The 13099-nt window shown below is 49.0% G+C and overlaps 1 protein-coding gene across 1 annotated transcript in view; it reads left to right on the forward strand.

Moving 5' to 3' along the window:
- Positions 1 to 13099, forward strand: part of LOC309333203 (cullin-4B-like) — a 230131-nt gene that overhangs the window by 198051 nt on the left and 18981 nt on the right. The window contains exons 13-14 of the mRNA XM_081846606.1: positions 6504 to 6608; positions 8002 to 8112. Coding sequence (XP_081702732.1) covers positions 6504 to 6608; positions 8002 to 8112 — 216 coding nt within the window. The remainder of the gene's footprint in view (positions 1 to 6503; positions 6609 to 8001; positions 8113 to 13099) is intronic.

The following is a 13099-nucleotide window of genomic DNA, read 5'->3' on the forward strand; positions in this document are numbered from 1 at the left end:
CCACCACCATGACAGCTGTTTTGCCTTTGGATTTTGGAAGGTCCGTCATAAAATCTATGGATACTGCCTCCCATGGCCTTTCGGGCGTGGGTAAGGGTTGTAATAGCCCCACTGGCGCCACCCTCTCTCCTTTCGCTCGCTGGCACCTGTCGCAACCCCTGACATATTCCCGTACGTCCTCCCTCACCTTGGGCCACCAAAACTCCCTGGTAACCAACCACATGGTTTTGTGCTGTCCAAAATGTCCCGCTGTGGGGCTGTCATGCAACTGCTTGAGTACTCTGCCCCTCAGTTCCCCGTCGGGTATGTACAGTGCCCCTTTGTAATACAACGCCCCGTTCTTTCTTCGAACCCCCCTGTGTTCTCCTCTGTCCTCCGGAGCTCTCTGAGTTTCTCTTGGGCGTATTCATCGTTCTCCGTACCCTCTATCAGTTCCCTCTGCCCCACCAATGCCGCCCCACACACCCAGCGGTCTTCAGGGATTACATGCCTTGCCTCAGGCGCTCCCTCCCCCTCTAAGTACTCAGGTTTCCTGGAAAGAGCGTCCGCCCTCACGTTCTCGGAGCCGGGTACGTAACGAATCTCAAAGTGGAATTTGGAGAACTCCTGGGGCCATCTCACTTGTCTCTGGTTCAGCACTCGGGCTGTTCTCCAGTATTCCAGATTTTTGTGGTCAGTTCGGACTTGAACCTTGTGCTGCGCCCCAATCAGTAAGTGCCGCCATTTCCGGAATGCTTCATGAATGGCGAGCAGTTCTCGGTCGTACACTGTGTAGTTCCTCTCGGATTTGTTCAACTTCCGCGAGAAGAATGCACACGGTCTCCATTCAGACGTATCTTTTCCCGGCTGGAGAAGAACGGCCCCCACCGCTCGGTCTGACGCGTCAGTCTCCACTCTCATTGGTTGTTGTAGATCCACGTGCAAAAGTTGCTCTTCCGACGCAAACGCCTGCTTTAAGCGTTCGAACGCCCTCTGCGCTTCTCCCGTCCAAACAAATTTCTTTTTGCTACTAAGACAATCCGTGATGGGCGCTGTTAAATGGGCAAAGTTTTTGATGAACTTCCTATAGAAGTTTCCGAAGCCCAGGAACCTTTGCACGTCCTTCTTGGTCTTTGGTGTTTTCCATTCCAGTACCGCTTGAACCTTGCTGGGATCCATGGCCAATCCCTTGTCAGACAACCGGTACCCCAGGAATTCCACCTCCTTGGTATGAAACTGACACTTCTCCAGTTTCACCCACAGCCGGTTTTCTCGCAGCTTGCTCAGTACCTCTCTTACATCTCGCACATGCTGCTCCTCGTTGTCTGAGTACACCAGGACGTCATCTAAGAACGCTACGCAGTTCTTGTAGAGCAGTGGCCCCAGGACGTGATTCATGAATGATTGAAAACAGGCGGAGCCCGCTTGTAATCCAAAAGGCATAACCAAGTACTCAAAGGCCCCCAAGGGGGTGAACATAGTGGTCTTCCACTCATCCCCCTTTCTCACACGTATCAAGTTATATGCCCCCCTAAGGTCCAGCTTGGTAAAAATTTTCCCTTTTCTCACCCGTGTTAGAATGTCATCAATTCTGGGCATAGGGAAAGTCACTGGTTCTGACACTGCATTTAGGGCCCTGAAATCACATACAAGCCTGGGCTTGCCCGTGTTTTTTTTGTCCACAAAGAACACTGGGCTGCCCCCCACCGCTCGTGACTCTCTGATGAAACCTCGCTTGAGATTCTTGTCAATGAACTCCCTTAACTCCTGCATCTCACTGTCTGACATTGCATACAGCTTGCCCACTGGCAATTGTGCTCCTGGGAGTAAGGTAATTTGACAATCAAAGGGTCTGTGCGGGGGCAGCTTATCTGCTTCTTTTTCGCTGAATACGTCAATCAAGTCGGCGTATTGTGGTGGCACCCTTCCCTTGTCCATCATTTCCATCCCTGCTAGAGTGGCCCTGGCGCCTGCCTGAGCCTCTCCCTCCTTGCAGTGTTCTAGGCAATGTGCTGATCCAAAGGAAACCACTCTCTGATGCCAGCCTACTAGCGGATCGTGTAGCGCCAGCCAGCTCATACCCAAGATAATAGGAGCTCCTCCCAAGGTGGCTACGTTAAACGCTATCAGTTCGGTGTGTCGTGCCACCCTCATTATCATTGGTACAGTCTGTTGGCTCACTTCTCCTCCCAACAGCTCCCTCCCATCAATCGTGGTAACCTGCAAAGGCTTACTCAATGGGATAGTCTGTATCTGGTGTGCAGCTGCAAACTCTTTGCTCATGAAATTACATGAGCTACCTGAATCCAATAGCGCCTTTATCTTCAGTGGGTGTCCGTTTGCCAGTTCCAGCAACACCTCTATCACAAGCGCTGGTCTTGGAGGTTCCGGCGTGGGCACATTCATTACTCCCTGGCCTGGCTGCTGTGCCCTGATGTTGGCAACCAGGCGTTGGCTTTTACTTGCTCCGTGATTTCTTCTTCCTCCTTCCCCCCAACAGTTCCCGCCATCCCTTGCCATTCCTTCCTTTGCGGACAGACTCTGGCAAAGTGACCTGGCTGTTGGCAGAGATAGCATCTCTTGCCGCTCTTTCCCTCCTTCTTCCGCCCTTCACTGGTGTTTGAAACTGCGCGCGCGCGCGCTGTTCCAAGTTCCATCGGCTCTGCTGGCGGGAAAGGCTGCTCCGGAATCTCTGGAATGCGGAAGTCCTTCCAACGTTCCCCCTTTCCTTCCCGCTTTTCCATAGCTCTAGCTTCCTGGCGTGCCCCAATGGACAGCGCTGATTTAGTCAGCTGATCCATAGACTCCGCCCTAGGCGCCCGGGAAAGTTCATCTTTCACTGCCGGAGAGAGACCTTCTTCAAACAGCATTTGAATAGGTTCACTAGCAAGGTCCCACCCAAGTCTATGAATCAGCATGGTGAACTCAGTCCAGTACTCACGTACAGATCGGCTCCCCTGTTTACACGCCATTAACTGCCTGCGCACCACTCCCTGCTCGATCTCGCTGGAAAACATCAAGTCCATGGCGCGGAAAAACTTCATTGTGTCCTTTAAGATTTAATTATTGGCTGCCATCAGGGGCCGAACCCAGTCCCTCGCCCCTCCCTCTAGATGGCCAATCACGTACGCCACTCTAGAGTTCTCGTCGGGGAAGTCATCAAACAGCAGATTGAGAGCATATTGCATCTCTGTCCTAAAGGCTTGATAGTTCCGGGGATCCCCCCCAAATTTCTGCACCAGTCCAGGCACCCGTCTGGCAAGTGGGGTGGTCTTCCCCTTATCTGCATCTTGAGCCCTCCTCTCCTCGAGCCTCGCCGTTTGCAGTGCCAGCTGGACCTCCAACGCCCTGTACCTTTGTTCCAGGCTTGGATCTGCCCCGGCTCCTGCTCCCCCGGTTCCGGCTGGTTCGCTCATGATGCCTTCTGCTTGCACAAGCTGCTTTCAAAGACTGTCAGATTGCTGTGATGGGATAATGAGCTGCTTGTGCGTAAAAGCTTGATCCCTCTGGGGTTTGGCTGGTCATCCAAACCGATGCACTAACGGAGCCCCCAAAGCATGACTCCGTCAGTCGCTGGTAGAATCTGACAGTGGGCGTCTACGGAATCTACGCCAACATAAAAGCTGTTTGACAGACATGCGCTTTCATGACTCTCTGCGTGACAGTTTCCGGCGAAGGGTGGGCGTTCCCAACGGGGGTCCCGTTACCTCTCCACTACTCTCACTGGAAGCATCCCAGAGCCTCCCCTCCGCTGTGACTCCTGCACTCCCCCTGCTGGTTCCCTCTTCTGCTGCAGATTCTCTCCTATTCTCCTGGAGCCTGTCCACCACCTGTCTCTCCGATGGCAGTTCCCTGACAAGCAGTTTCAAAAGTACAAGTGAAATTTGGAAAATTAGAATATCATGGAAAAGTTCATTTATTTCAGTAATTCAACTAAAAGGTGAAACTTATATATGAGATAGACTCATGACATGCAAAGCGAGGTATGTCAAGCCTTTATTTGTTATATTTGTGATGATTATGGCATACAACTGATGAAAACCCCAAATTAACAATCTCAGAAAATTAGAATATTAAATGAAATCAGCAAAACAAGGATTGTAAATAGAGCAATATTGGACTTCTGAGAAGTAGAAGCATGCATATGTACTCAGTACTTGGTTTGGGCCCCTTTTGCATCAATTACTGCCTCAATGCGGCGTAGCATGAATGCTATCAGCCTGTGGCACTGCTGAGGTGTTATGGAAGACCAGGGTGAGGGGAGAGACTTCATCAGGCAAGGCGTCCTTCCACCTGCCTTGCCACACCCCCTGGCCCTGGGTCGTCTCATAAGGAAGCTGTGCCTGGAGGAAGAACTGTGAGGGGAGAGACTTCATCAGGCAAGGCCTCCTTCCACCTGCCTTGCTCCACCCTCCAGTCTCTGCTTCTCATTTTGTATTGTATTGCATTGTTCGGTCTCATGTCTCTCATCTTTCTCTTGGCAATGCCCCATAGATTCTCTGTGGGGTTCAGGTCCCCAAACCAACACAGACTGTGGAAACTTCACACTGGACTTCAAGCATCTGGCATTGTGTGCCTCCCCATTCTTCCTCCAGACTCTGGGTCCTTGGTTTCCAAATGAGATGCAAAAGCTGCTCTCATCAGAAAAGAGATTTGGGGAGTCATGTCATCAGCTGGTGTTGGTCCACTGTGCTTCATTAAGTCCAGGGTCAACGCAGCCGTCTACCAGCAGATTTTGGAGCACTTCATGCTTCCTTCTGCAGACGAGCTTTATGGGGATGCTGACTTCATTTTCCAGCAGGACTTGGCACCTTCCCACACTGCCAAAAGTACCGAAACCTGGTTCAATGCCCATGGGATTACTGTGCTTGATTGGCCAGCAAACTCACCTGACCTGAACTTCTGGTTCACTCACCCTTCTGATGGGATTTCTCTATCCCTCTTCAGTGAGCAATCCATCTGGAGTACCTAGGAGTTTATTCCTGTTATCTCTGTAACTTTGTTGTAATTAAGGTAAAGGTAACCCTGCCCGTACGGGCCAGTCGTGTCTGACTCTGGGGTTGCGCGCCCATCTCGCTTAAGAGGCCGGGGGCCAGCGCTGTCCAAAGACACTTCCGGGTCACGTGGCCAGCGTGACGAGCTGCATCTGGCGAGCCAGCGCAGTACACAGAAACGGCGTTTACCTTCCCGCAATAAAGCGGTCCCTATTTATCTACTTGCACCCGGGGGTGCTTTCGAACTGCTAGGTTGGCAGGCGCTGGGACCGAGCAACGGGAGCGCACCTCGCCGCGGGGATTCGAACCACCGACCTGACGATCGACAAGTCCTAGGCGCTGAGGTTGTAATTAGTCACCGCTTAATTACAGCTTTGGGGGAGTTCCAAAAGCTGCGACCAACCTACTTGATTCCTCTCAGGAAGTCCCAGAAATGGTTCAGTTTCTTTTGAGTGATAATAATAGCTTTGTAATGCAGACTGGCTCTCTATGCACTGGCTGCAAAATAATAATAATCAGGAAAAATGAAATAGATAAAATTGCTATAAGTTGTTTTGGTGATTCAGATGTTTAAACTGAAATTAAGTTAGATTTTTGCTTTTGGGTATCTCTGGTATCTCTCTTACATCATGGATGTCGGCTTATATTATGGATGTATGCTCTGTATTTTGTTAAATACTATTGCTACAAGTTTGTCTTGGCCTCTGTGTAGAACAATAAACTGAAGAACCGAACTGTCAGTTAACTTTATTATAACTAACAGATATCTTGTACAAGGCTATATTTCAAAGTTTAACAAATCAGTCCAGTTCCTCTGATGGAGCTTTGCAGCCCCTTAGCTGAATTTGAGATGGAGTGCGGGGCTCAACCTCCAATCAGACCTGTTATTTAATAGTTGGGTATGTTAGAATATTCCATTCCACCTTAAAAGGCATGACTGTTGTGTGTCACATGCTTGTTTACACTCCAGCACAGTTTGCTGGGAACTTCCGTTTGTATATGGCTATTGTTTTCCTGCCCTGCTTTGGACACGAAGGGGAGAAGACATGTTTTCCTTTGTCCTGATGTATGCTGAATAAAACTGTAAATATGCTTACATATGCCTCTCCCTTCCCTTCTGTTGCGAAGTGTTTTACTCTACTGGCTTGCATGCTCAGCTTCTGAAGCTCGGGTTGCAGTTTCATGCTGATCCAAGGAGTGGAGTTCGACCGGTGGGCTGGGGCCAGCCGGGGGCCTGCCAATTGCCTCTGATTCCTTGGCTGCATCCCAACAGGGTATACTTACAAGCAAGGAAGGAGGCTGAAGATTATGGTGCTTTCGAATGGTCAGAGAATTAACTTCTGTTTTGTTTTCACAATGATGTGACATTTGGGAACGGCAAGTCTGTTGTTTGCATGGCACTTGTCTGTTAGACCTGGCAATGGGCCAGTAGAGTTTGCAGAGCACTAGCCTTGTCTAGAGTAAGACTAAGACTTTGTTTAAGCATGCAAGTTCAAATCTGATCACTTTTTGTTTTTGTTTTTCCTTCAGCTAAGTATGTGGATTCAAAGCTTCGTGCAGGAAACAAAGAGGCTACTGATGAAGAGCTTGAAAAGATGTTGGATAAAATTATGATTATATTTAGGTTCATCTATGGTAAGAGCTGGACTTCCTATTTGCATTAGACACCTGCACATATCAGCAAAAATTGGCTCAATAAGGCTGAATGAATCCAAAGTTTAACTGCTATTCTCCCAGTTTCTTAGCTAGTAGAATGGCTTTTATTTTGGGTTAGATCTGCAGAAATGAGGGTTAAGCCCTAGTTAACTACTCAAGGTCACATAACATTGGTTCCTTGCCCTTAACTCACAGGGATGACTGTATACACATAGGTGTCTTATGAATCTGTAAGCTATTTGACTTGTTAAAGAGTTGGTGGGGATGAGGTGGAATGCATGGACAGCAGCTACTTGTATTGTAGAGCTACTCTGAGGAAATAATAAGGATTTGGAGTCAAACACTCCACACCCATTCACCCTTCCGTTTCTAAAAGTAAGCTGCTAGGAAGCCCATACATCTGAGTTGGTTTGGGAATGGTTGATGCTCAATGGTTCCCCTTAGGGCAGTGGTTTTCAACCAGTGTGTTGTGACAACCTGGGGTGCCTTGAATGATGATCAGGTGTGCCACGGGCAACAGTGACCTCCATCCCTCTTTTCTTCCCTCCCTCCTCTGATGCCCTCTCATGTCTCTGCCTCCCAAAGGATTGCACGGCTGTTTGATGCAGTGGCTTTGGCTACAAGCTCTCCAGGTGAATGGTGCCTCTGGGGCTGGCCAGGGAGTGCTGGTTGCTAGGAGCTGAGGTGAACTCAGACCACAGCCAGTCAGTCCACCAGACCTTGCTGTTGGGAACGGACGGACAAGTGGGAGGCCAGCCAGGCAGGCGCTATGCTGGCCTTTCTTGTGCTTGCTGTGTGCAATGCCTGCCTGGGAGCTGAGTGCCCTGTTCCAAAGGGGAGCCTTTCCACCATGCAGGCCTGGTGGCACCCACTGCTTCCCTAGGTGAATAAAATGGTGGCCTTGCATTCACCTTTGGCCAGTCACCGTCAGGCTGCTAAAGCTGGGGGCATCCTCTTCCCAGGCCCTTGTGGGGTGGCATGAGAAGACAGCTCTTTGGGGCTGGGGGCAGCAGCTCAGAGACCAGGGGTGGCTGCGATGGCTGCTGTAGGACTCCCAAGGAGAGGGAGAGGAGAGGAGGCTGAGGGAACACTCCATAAGGGAGCGTGTTCGAAAAGGGATGAGGGGCTGCTGGCTCTGCAGGCAAGAGGTGACATAACTGAGCTTCTGAGGCTCAGAGCACATTTCCTCACAGGGTAGTTGCAGAAAGAATGCAGTTGTTCAAGGGAGCCGTGGACTCAAAAAGGTTGCAAACCTCTGCCTTAGGGAGCTAAAATGGAATCCAGGAATCACAAGTTGCTGATCCGTAATTTAAAGAGAGACAGTTGTAATGTAGACTTCAAACTGAGCTTTAAATAAACTTGTCTTCTACAGGAAAGGATGTTTTTGAGGCATTTTACAAAAAAGATCTAGCAAAGCGGTTATTGGTAGGCAAAAGTGCATCAGTAGATGCTGAAAAATCTATGCTTTCCAAGCTCAAACATGGTAAGTTGCTTGGTTTAGTCCTCTGTAATTTTTTCTATGTTCACTGTCATAGCAGCTCCCCAACCTGTGTTTGTAAAGGATAAGACACTTGAATATTATTTACATATTATGATGTGCATACTTTATGCTATTTACATTAAAAGTTATTTGCAGCGTGGGCGGAGCTACCGTCGCTGTGGCCCCAGGTGCACTTTTTTAGAGGCACATTTTTGGAGGGACACCTGCTGCATCCTCACGTCAGCCTTGTGCTGCGCTGCAAGAGCAGTTGCTTCTTGTTTGGCTGCTGGTGAGCCCACCCAGTGCAGGGCTGGGGTCTTGAAGGAAATGAGAGGGGGACAACGGAGGAGGATGGAGGGGCTGCCTGGGCCAGAGGAAGGCCACTGCATGGTAGCGTGTGGGTGGCAAATGGATGACGAAGAAGAGGCACGGAGGGAAGAGGAGGAACAGTGGCTGCTGCTGCAGAGGCTGCCACAGCTTCCCCGTGCTTGCAAAGGAGCTGTTGGAGCAGAGGGGAGGCAGGCAGCCTGGGTTGGGAGCAGCATAGAGGAAGCAGGGAAAAGGAGCTTCTGCAATCTGTGCAGCCCACACTTTGTCCGTTCCCATAGTCTTTCCTGAGCCCGTCTCAGTCTGCTGGCTGCTTTGGCAATGCAGTGTGTGTGTAGGGAGAGAGAATCGTTGAAGGGCTCTTGGTTCCTTCCAATTCTACAAATCTACAAAACTCCAGGTCCTCCTCTTCTTCCTCTCACCTGCCACTGCCACCACCACCCATTTATTATCAAGGAAAAGGAATAGCCAACTCCAGTGGCGTAGCGTGGGTTGTCAGCACCCGGGGCAAGGCAAGTAATTTACGCCCCCTAACCCGTGGATTTGCACCCCCTAACCCGTGGATTTGCGCCCCCTAACCCTAACCCCCAGATGTTGCACCCGGTGCGGCCGGCCCCCCCTGCACCCCCCACGCTACGCCACTGGCCAGCTCTCCCACAAAACGGGCTCGCAAGTTCCTCAGTAGTTTCTCCATTATCTAGAAATCCTCACCCACCCTCCACATTTCTAATGTAAAATAAAGAGTTAAAAGATCACAGTGTTGAGGTGGGGAGGGAGCTTCCTGGCTTTTTATTTCAAGGCTTTGAGGCTTTTCAGTCAGTTCAGTCCTTTACTGACGGATCCAAAGCATTAAGGCAGTTTCCTATATACACTAAGGGAGGCGGGTGGCGCTGTGGGTTAATTTTATTCACCACAGAGCCTAGGACTTGCCGATCAGAAGGTTGGCGGTTCGAATCCCCGCAGCGGGGTGAGCTCCTGTTGCTCGGTCCCTGCTCCTGCCAACCTAGCAGTTCGAAAGCACGTCCAAGTGCAAGTAGATAAATAGGTACTGCTCTGGCGGGAAGGTAAACGGCGTTTCGTGTGCTGCTCTGGTTCGCCAGAAGCGGCTTAGTCATACTGGCCACATGACCCGGAAGCTGTACCCCGGCTCCCTCGGCCAATAAAGCAAGATGAGCACCGCAACCCCAGAGTTGGCCATGACTGGACCTAATGGTCAGGGGTCCCCTTTACCTTTTTACTATATACACTATATACATAAAGTACAGGCTTCAAATGCAAAGAAGTACAACTCACAGCATACATACAGCACAGAGTTCAGTATCAATCTGGCAGAGCTTCCTTGCACCAAAGCAAACAGGCAATGTACAGCCCCCTCTCAAAATACTCAAGAATGACCACACCCTTGGCCTGTTGTCAGGTCACAGTGACTTTCAAACACTAATCGTAAGACCTGCAGGTGCAAGATAAGGGAAGCACGTTGTCAGGGTCACCCGTGGTCCCAGCTCACAAGAGACCAAAGTCCGCTCCAGCTTATGTACAAAAGCTTTTATTGAAGAACATTATTAGCTTTACATCCGAGCTCCGTGACTCTACGTCTGTTACGCTTAGACCGCTGAAGTCCCCTCTGAGTCAGTCCCTCCTCTACACCAGTTTAAGAGGCTTGTACTGGTCCACCTCTTTCTCTCTTTCCTTTTCCGCAGGGTCTTTCTGCCCCCCTGTGTTCTCTCCCTTCGGGACTCTCCAGAGGCTGAATCCTCTGCCGCCTCCTCCCCCCTCCTTCGGGCTTTGGGACCAGGCTCCTCCCCAGGACTCTCTTCATTTCCGCGCGCCTCCCATTTTGAACTTGGCGCGCGTACGTTGCTCCTGACCTTCCCTTCGACAGTTACACTGCCCTCGATACTACTTTCCTCCCCTTCCGGCAGGACGTTTTGCCCTGATCTCCTTCCCCTCTCTGCTTCCTGTTCTGCTCCTTCTGACACACTGGTCACTCCTCCCCCCTCACTCCGTTCCAGCGGAGCAGCCGGTCTCGCTCTCCAACTCCCACTGGGGGTTCCCCCTTCGTTTCCCTGCTCCTGACTGCTTCCCCCTCTAGCTCCCCTTGGCTTGACCAGAGGGGCTCCCTTTTGGGAGTCCTCCGATTCACTGGACGGACTCATGGACAATCTTGGGTCATTGTCATCCTCTTCCTCGTCACTCTGGAATCCTTCCCCCTCACTCTCTGTCTCCTCCCTCATCTGCGCCTCTCTCCCTGAACCCCTGACACACCTGCACCAGAGTTTACTTAACAGCAATTAAAGGAACCTCAACAGTATGGAAGGGTTGCAGTTTTGTTTTTTGGTGTTTTCTTAAAATGCTTTTTATTAAATTTTCCTTTGTTAATTATTTACATATTCCAATCCATAATTTAACATATACTGTATACATAAGTAAACCAAACAATATCCATATTTATTCACCTGTGACTACCCACCACCTCACTGCAGCTTTTTCTATCTTATTTTTCCTTTCAATTGTGTTGTTTACCTTTATTGTCTTTTTAATACATAATAAATAAATGTTTATCTGCATTTTGACTTTGTGAAATTTATTTGAAACACATCAAGGGTTTGATTTGAGAACAATGTTATGCCAAATATTTTTTTTACACTTTCCCACTCTTTTTTAAGTTTTTGGTTTGGTTGTTGTCTAATTTCCACTGCCAATTTCAGATACACAGCTTGTTTTGCCAATCTCCCTTTGTTGGTAACGTTTTTTGCATTTTTTCTAATGTATTGCTTGCTGTCTATTTTATGTTCTCTCCAACATCAACACCACTCCTCTAGCCTAGTATATCAAAATGTGCAGAAACTCAAGATGTTTCTTTCTTTAGAAATCAGAGTGGGTTTCCAATACATCCATATTGTAGAAAGTGTTTTAAAAATGATAGCTTTGCATATGAAGGATTGTTACTGTATTTCCTAAGAAGAAGACGACAGAATTATAGAATTGTAGTTTTGGAAGGCATCCAAAGGTCCTGTAGTCCAACCCCCTGCAAGAAAGAATCCATTGCCTAGGCATGACACCTTAAAAATGTACTACCAGAAAAAAGTGTCTGTGTTGCAGAGTTTTGTGTCCCCTTTCGTCATGTGGACTCTTCCACCTGTGTTGACTTTGCAATTCTGGCCTATCAGAAAGAACTGAAGGGATGATGATGATGATAAATAATAATAATAATAATAATAATAATAATAATAATAATAATAATAATAATAATAATAAATTATTAATAATAAGTTTATTATTTATACCCCAACCATCTGGCTGGGTTTCCTGTAGCTCCCAACCGAATATTAAAAACACATTACAGCATTAAACATTAAAAACTTCCCTAAACAGGGTTGCCTTCAGATGTCTTTTAAAAGTAAAATAGTTGCTTATTTCCTTGACATTTGATGAGAGGGTGTTCCACAGGGCAGGCGCCACTACCGAGAAGGCCCTCTGCCTGGTTCCCTGTAGCTTTGCTTCTTGCAGTGAGGGAACCACCAGAAGGCCCTCGGTGCTGGACCTCAGCGTCCGGGCAGAATGATTGGGGTGGAGACGCTCCTTCAGGTATACTGGACCGAGGCCGTTTAGGGCTTTAAAGGTCAGCATCAACACTTTGAATTGTGCTCGGAAACATACTGGGAGCCAATGCAGGTTTCTCAGGAATGGTGTTATATGGTCCCGGCGGCTACACCCAGTCACCAGTCTAGCTGCTGCATTCTGGATTAATTGCACTTTCTGGGTCACCTTCAAAGGTAGCCCCACGTAGAGCGCATTGCAGTGTCAGGTTTGATGTCTCTCTCACACATGACGCAACCTCTGACAGTTAATTATTTCAGATTTATTGGTCAATTAAAATAACTCCCGGTCGGAGCTCCATTAATCATTCCTTGCCCGTTGAGTCAGTTGCTGGATTTGGCTTCCTTTTCTGGCCAACACAGGAAAGCCTCCACTTCCTCCTTTTCCCTGACATGCGCCTTTCTACTAAACGACTCAATCTACGGGTTCTTGCAGTCTCTACCCCCTCGATCGCTTCCTCCCCCTCTGTTGTGTCCTGTTCTTTCTGCTCTGTTCTATTAATAGAGCTGCCAGGCTGCATTCCTGGGAGAGATAAGCTTCCCTTACTCTCTGTGTGTGAAGAAAGCAGATTCCTGCTGCTCTCTGATTCTTCTCATTCTGACTCTTCTCTGCCTGTCAGAATAGCCACTTCTCTGATATCACCCCCTCCTCTAAGCCCCCCTTCCTCCTCCTCTGCTTCATTGCCTGCCATGGAGGGCTCTCTTGATGCAGGTTCCCACCATTCTTCACTCTCCTCAGCTTCTTCCTCACTGGGTTTGTCCTCCTCCCTCCACCCTCTGGGTTTGGGTTTGTGGGGGTACCTACGGTGGAACTGCCTCTGCAAGTCAGGGGCATGCAAATTCTGGCTTCATACCCAGGAATTTTCAGCAGCATAACATTTCCAGGACACTAAATACCTCAACTGCCTCCTGCAAATCCTCGAATCCAATATTTCCTGGATCTCATACTCCGCTTGGGCTTCCACCATGACTGGAGGTGGAGGTGCCTGCTTGTAGGAATGAAAATCACGACAGACGAGTAGTGGGTGTCATGAGGCGTCTGCCGGGAAAGTCCTGGGAACTCT

Source organism: Podarcis erhardii, assembly GCF_964252035.2.
Source record: "Podarcis erhardii genome assembly, chromosome: W".
Lineage (NCBI taxonomy): Eukaryota > Metazoa > Chordata > Lepidosauria > Squamata > Lacertidae > Podarcis > Podarcis erhardii.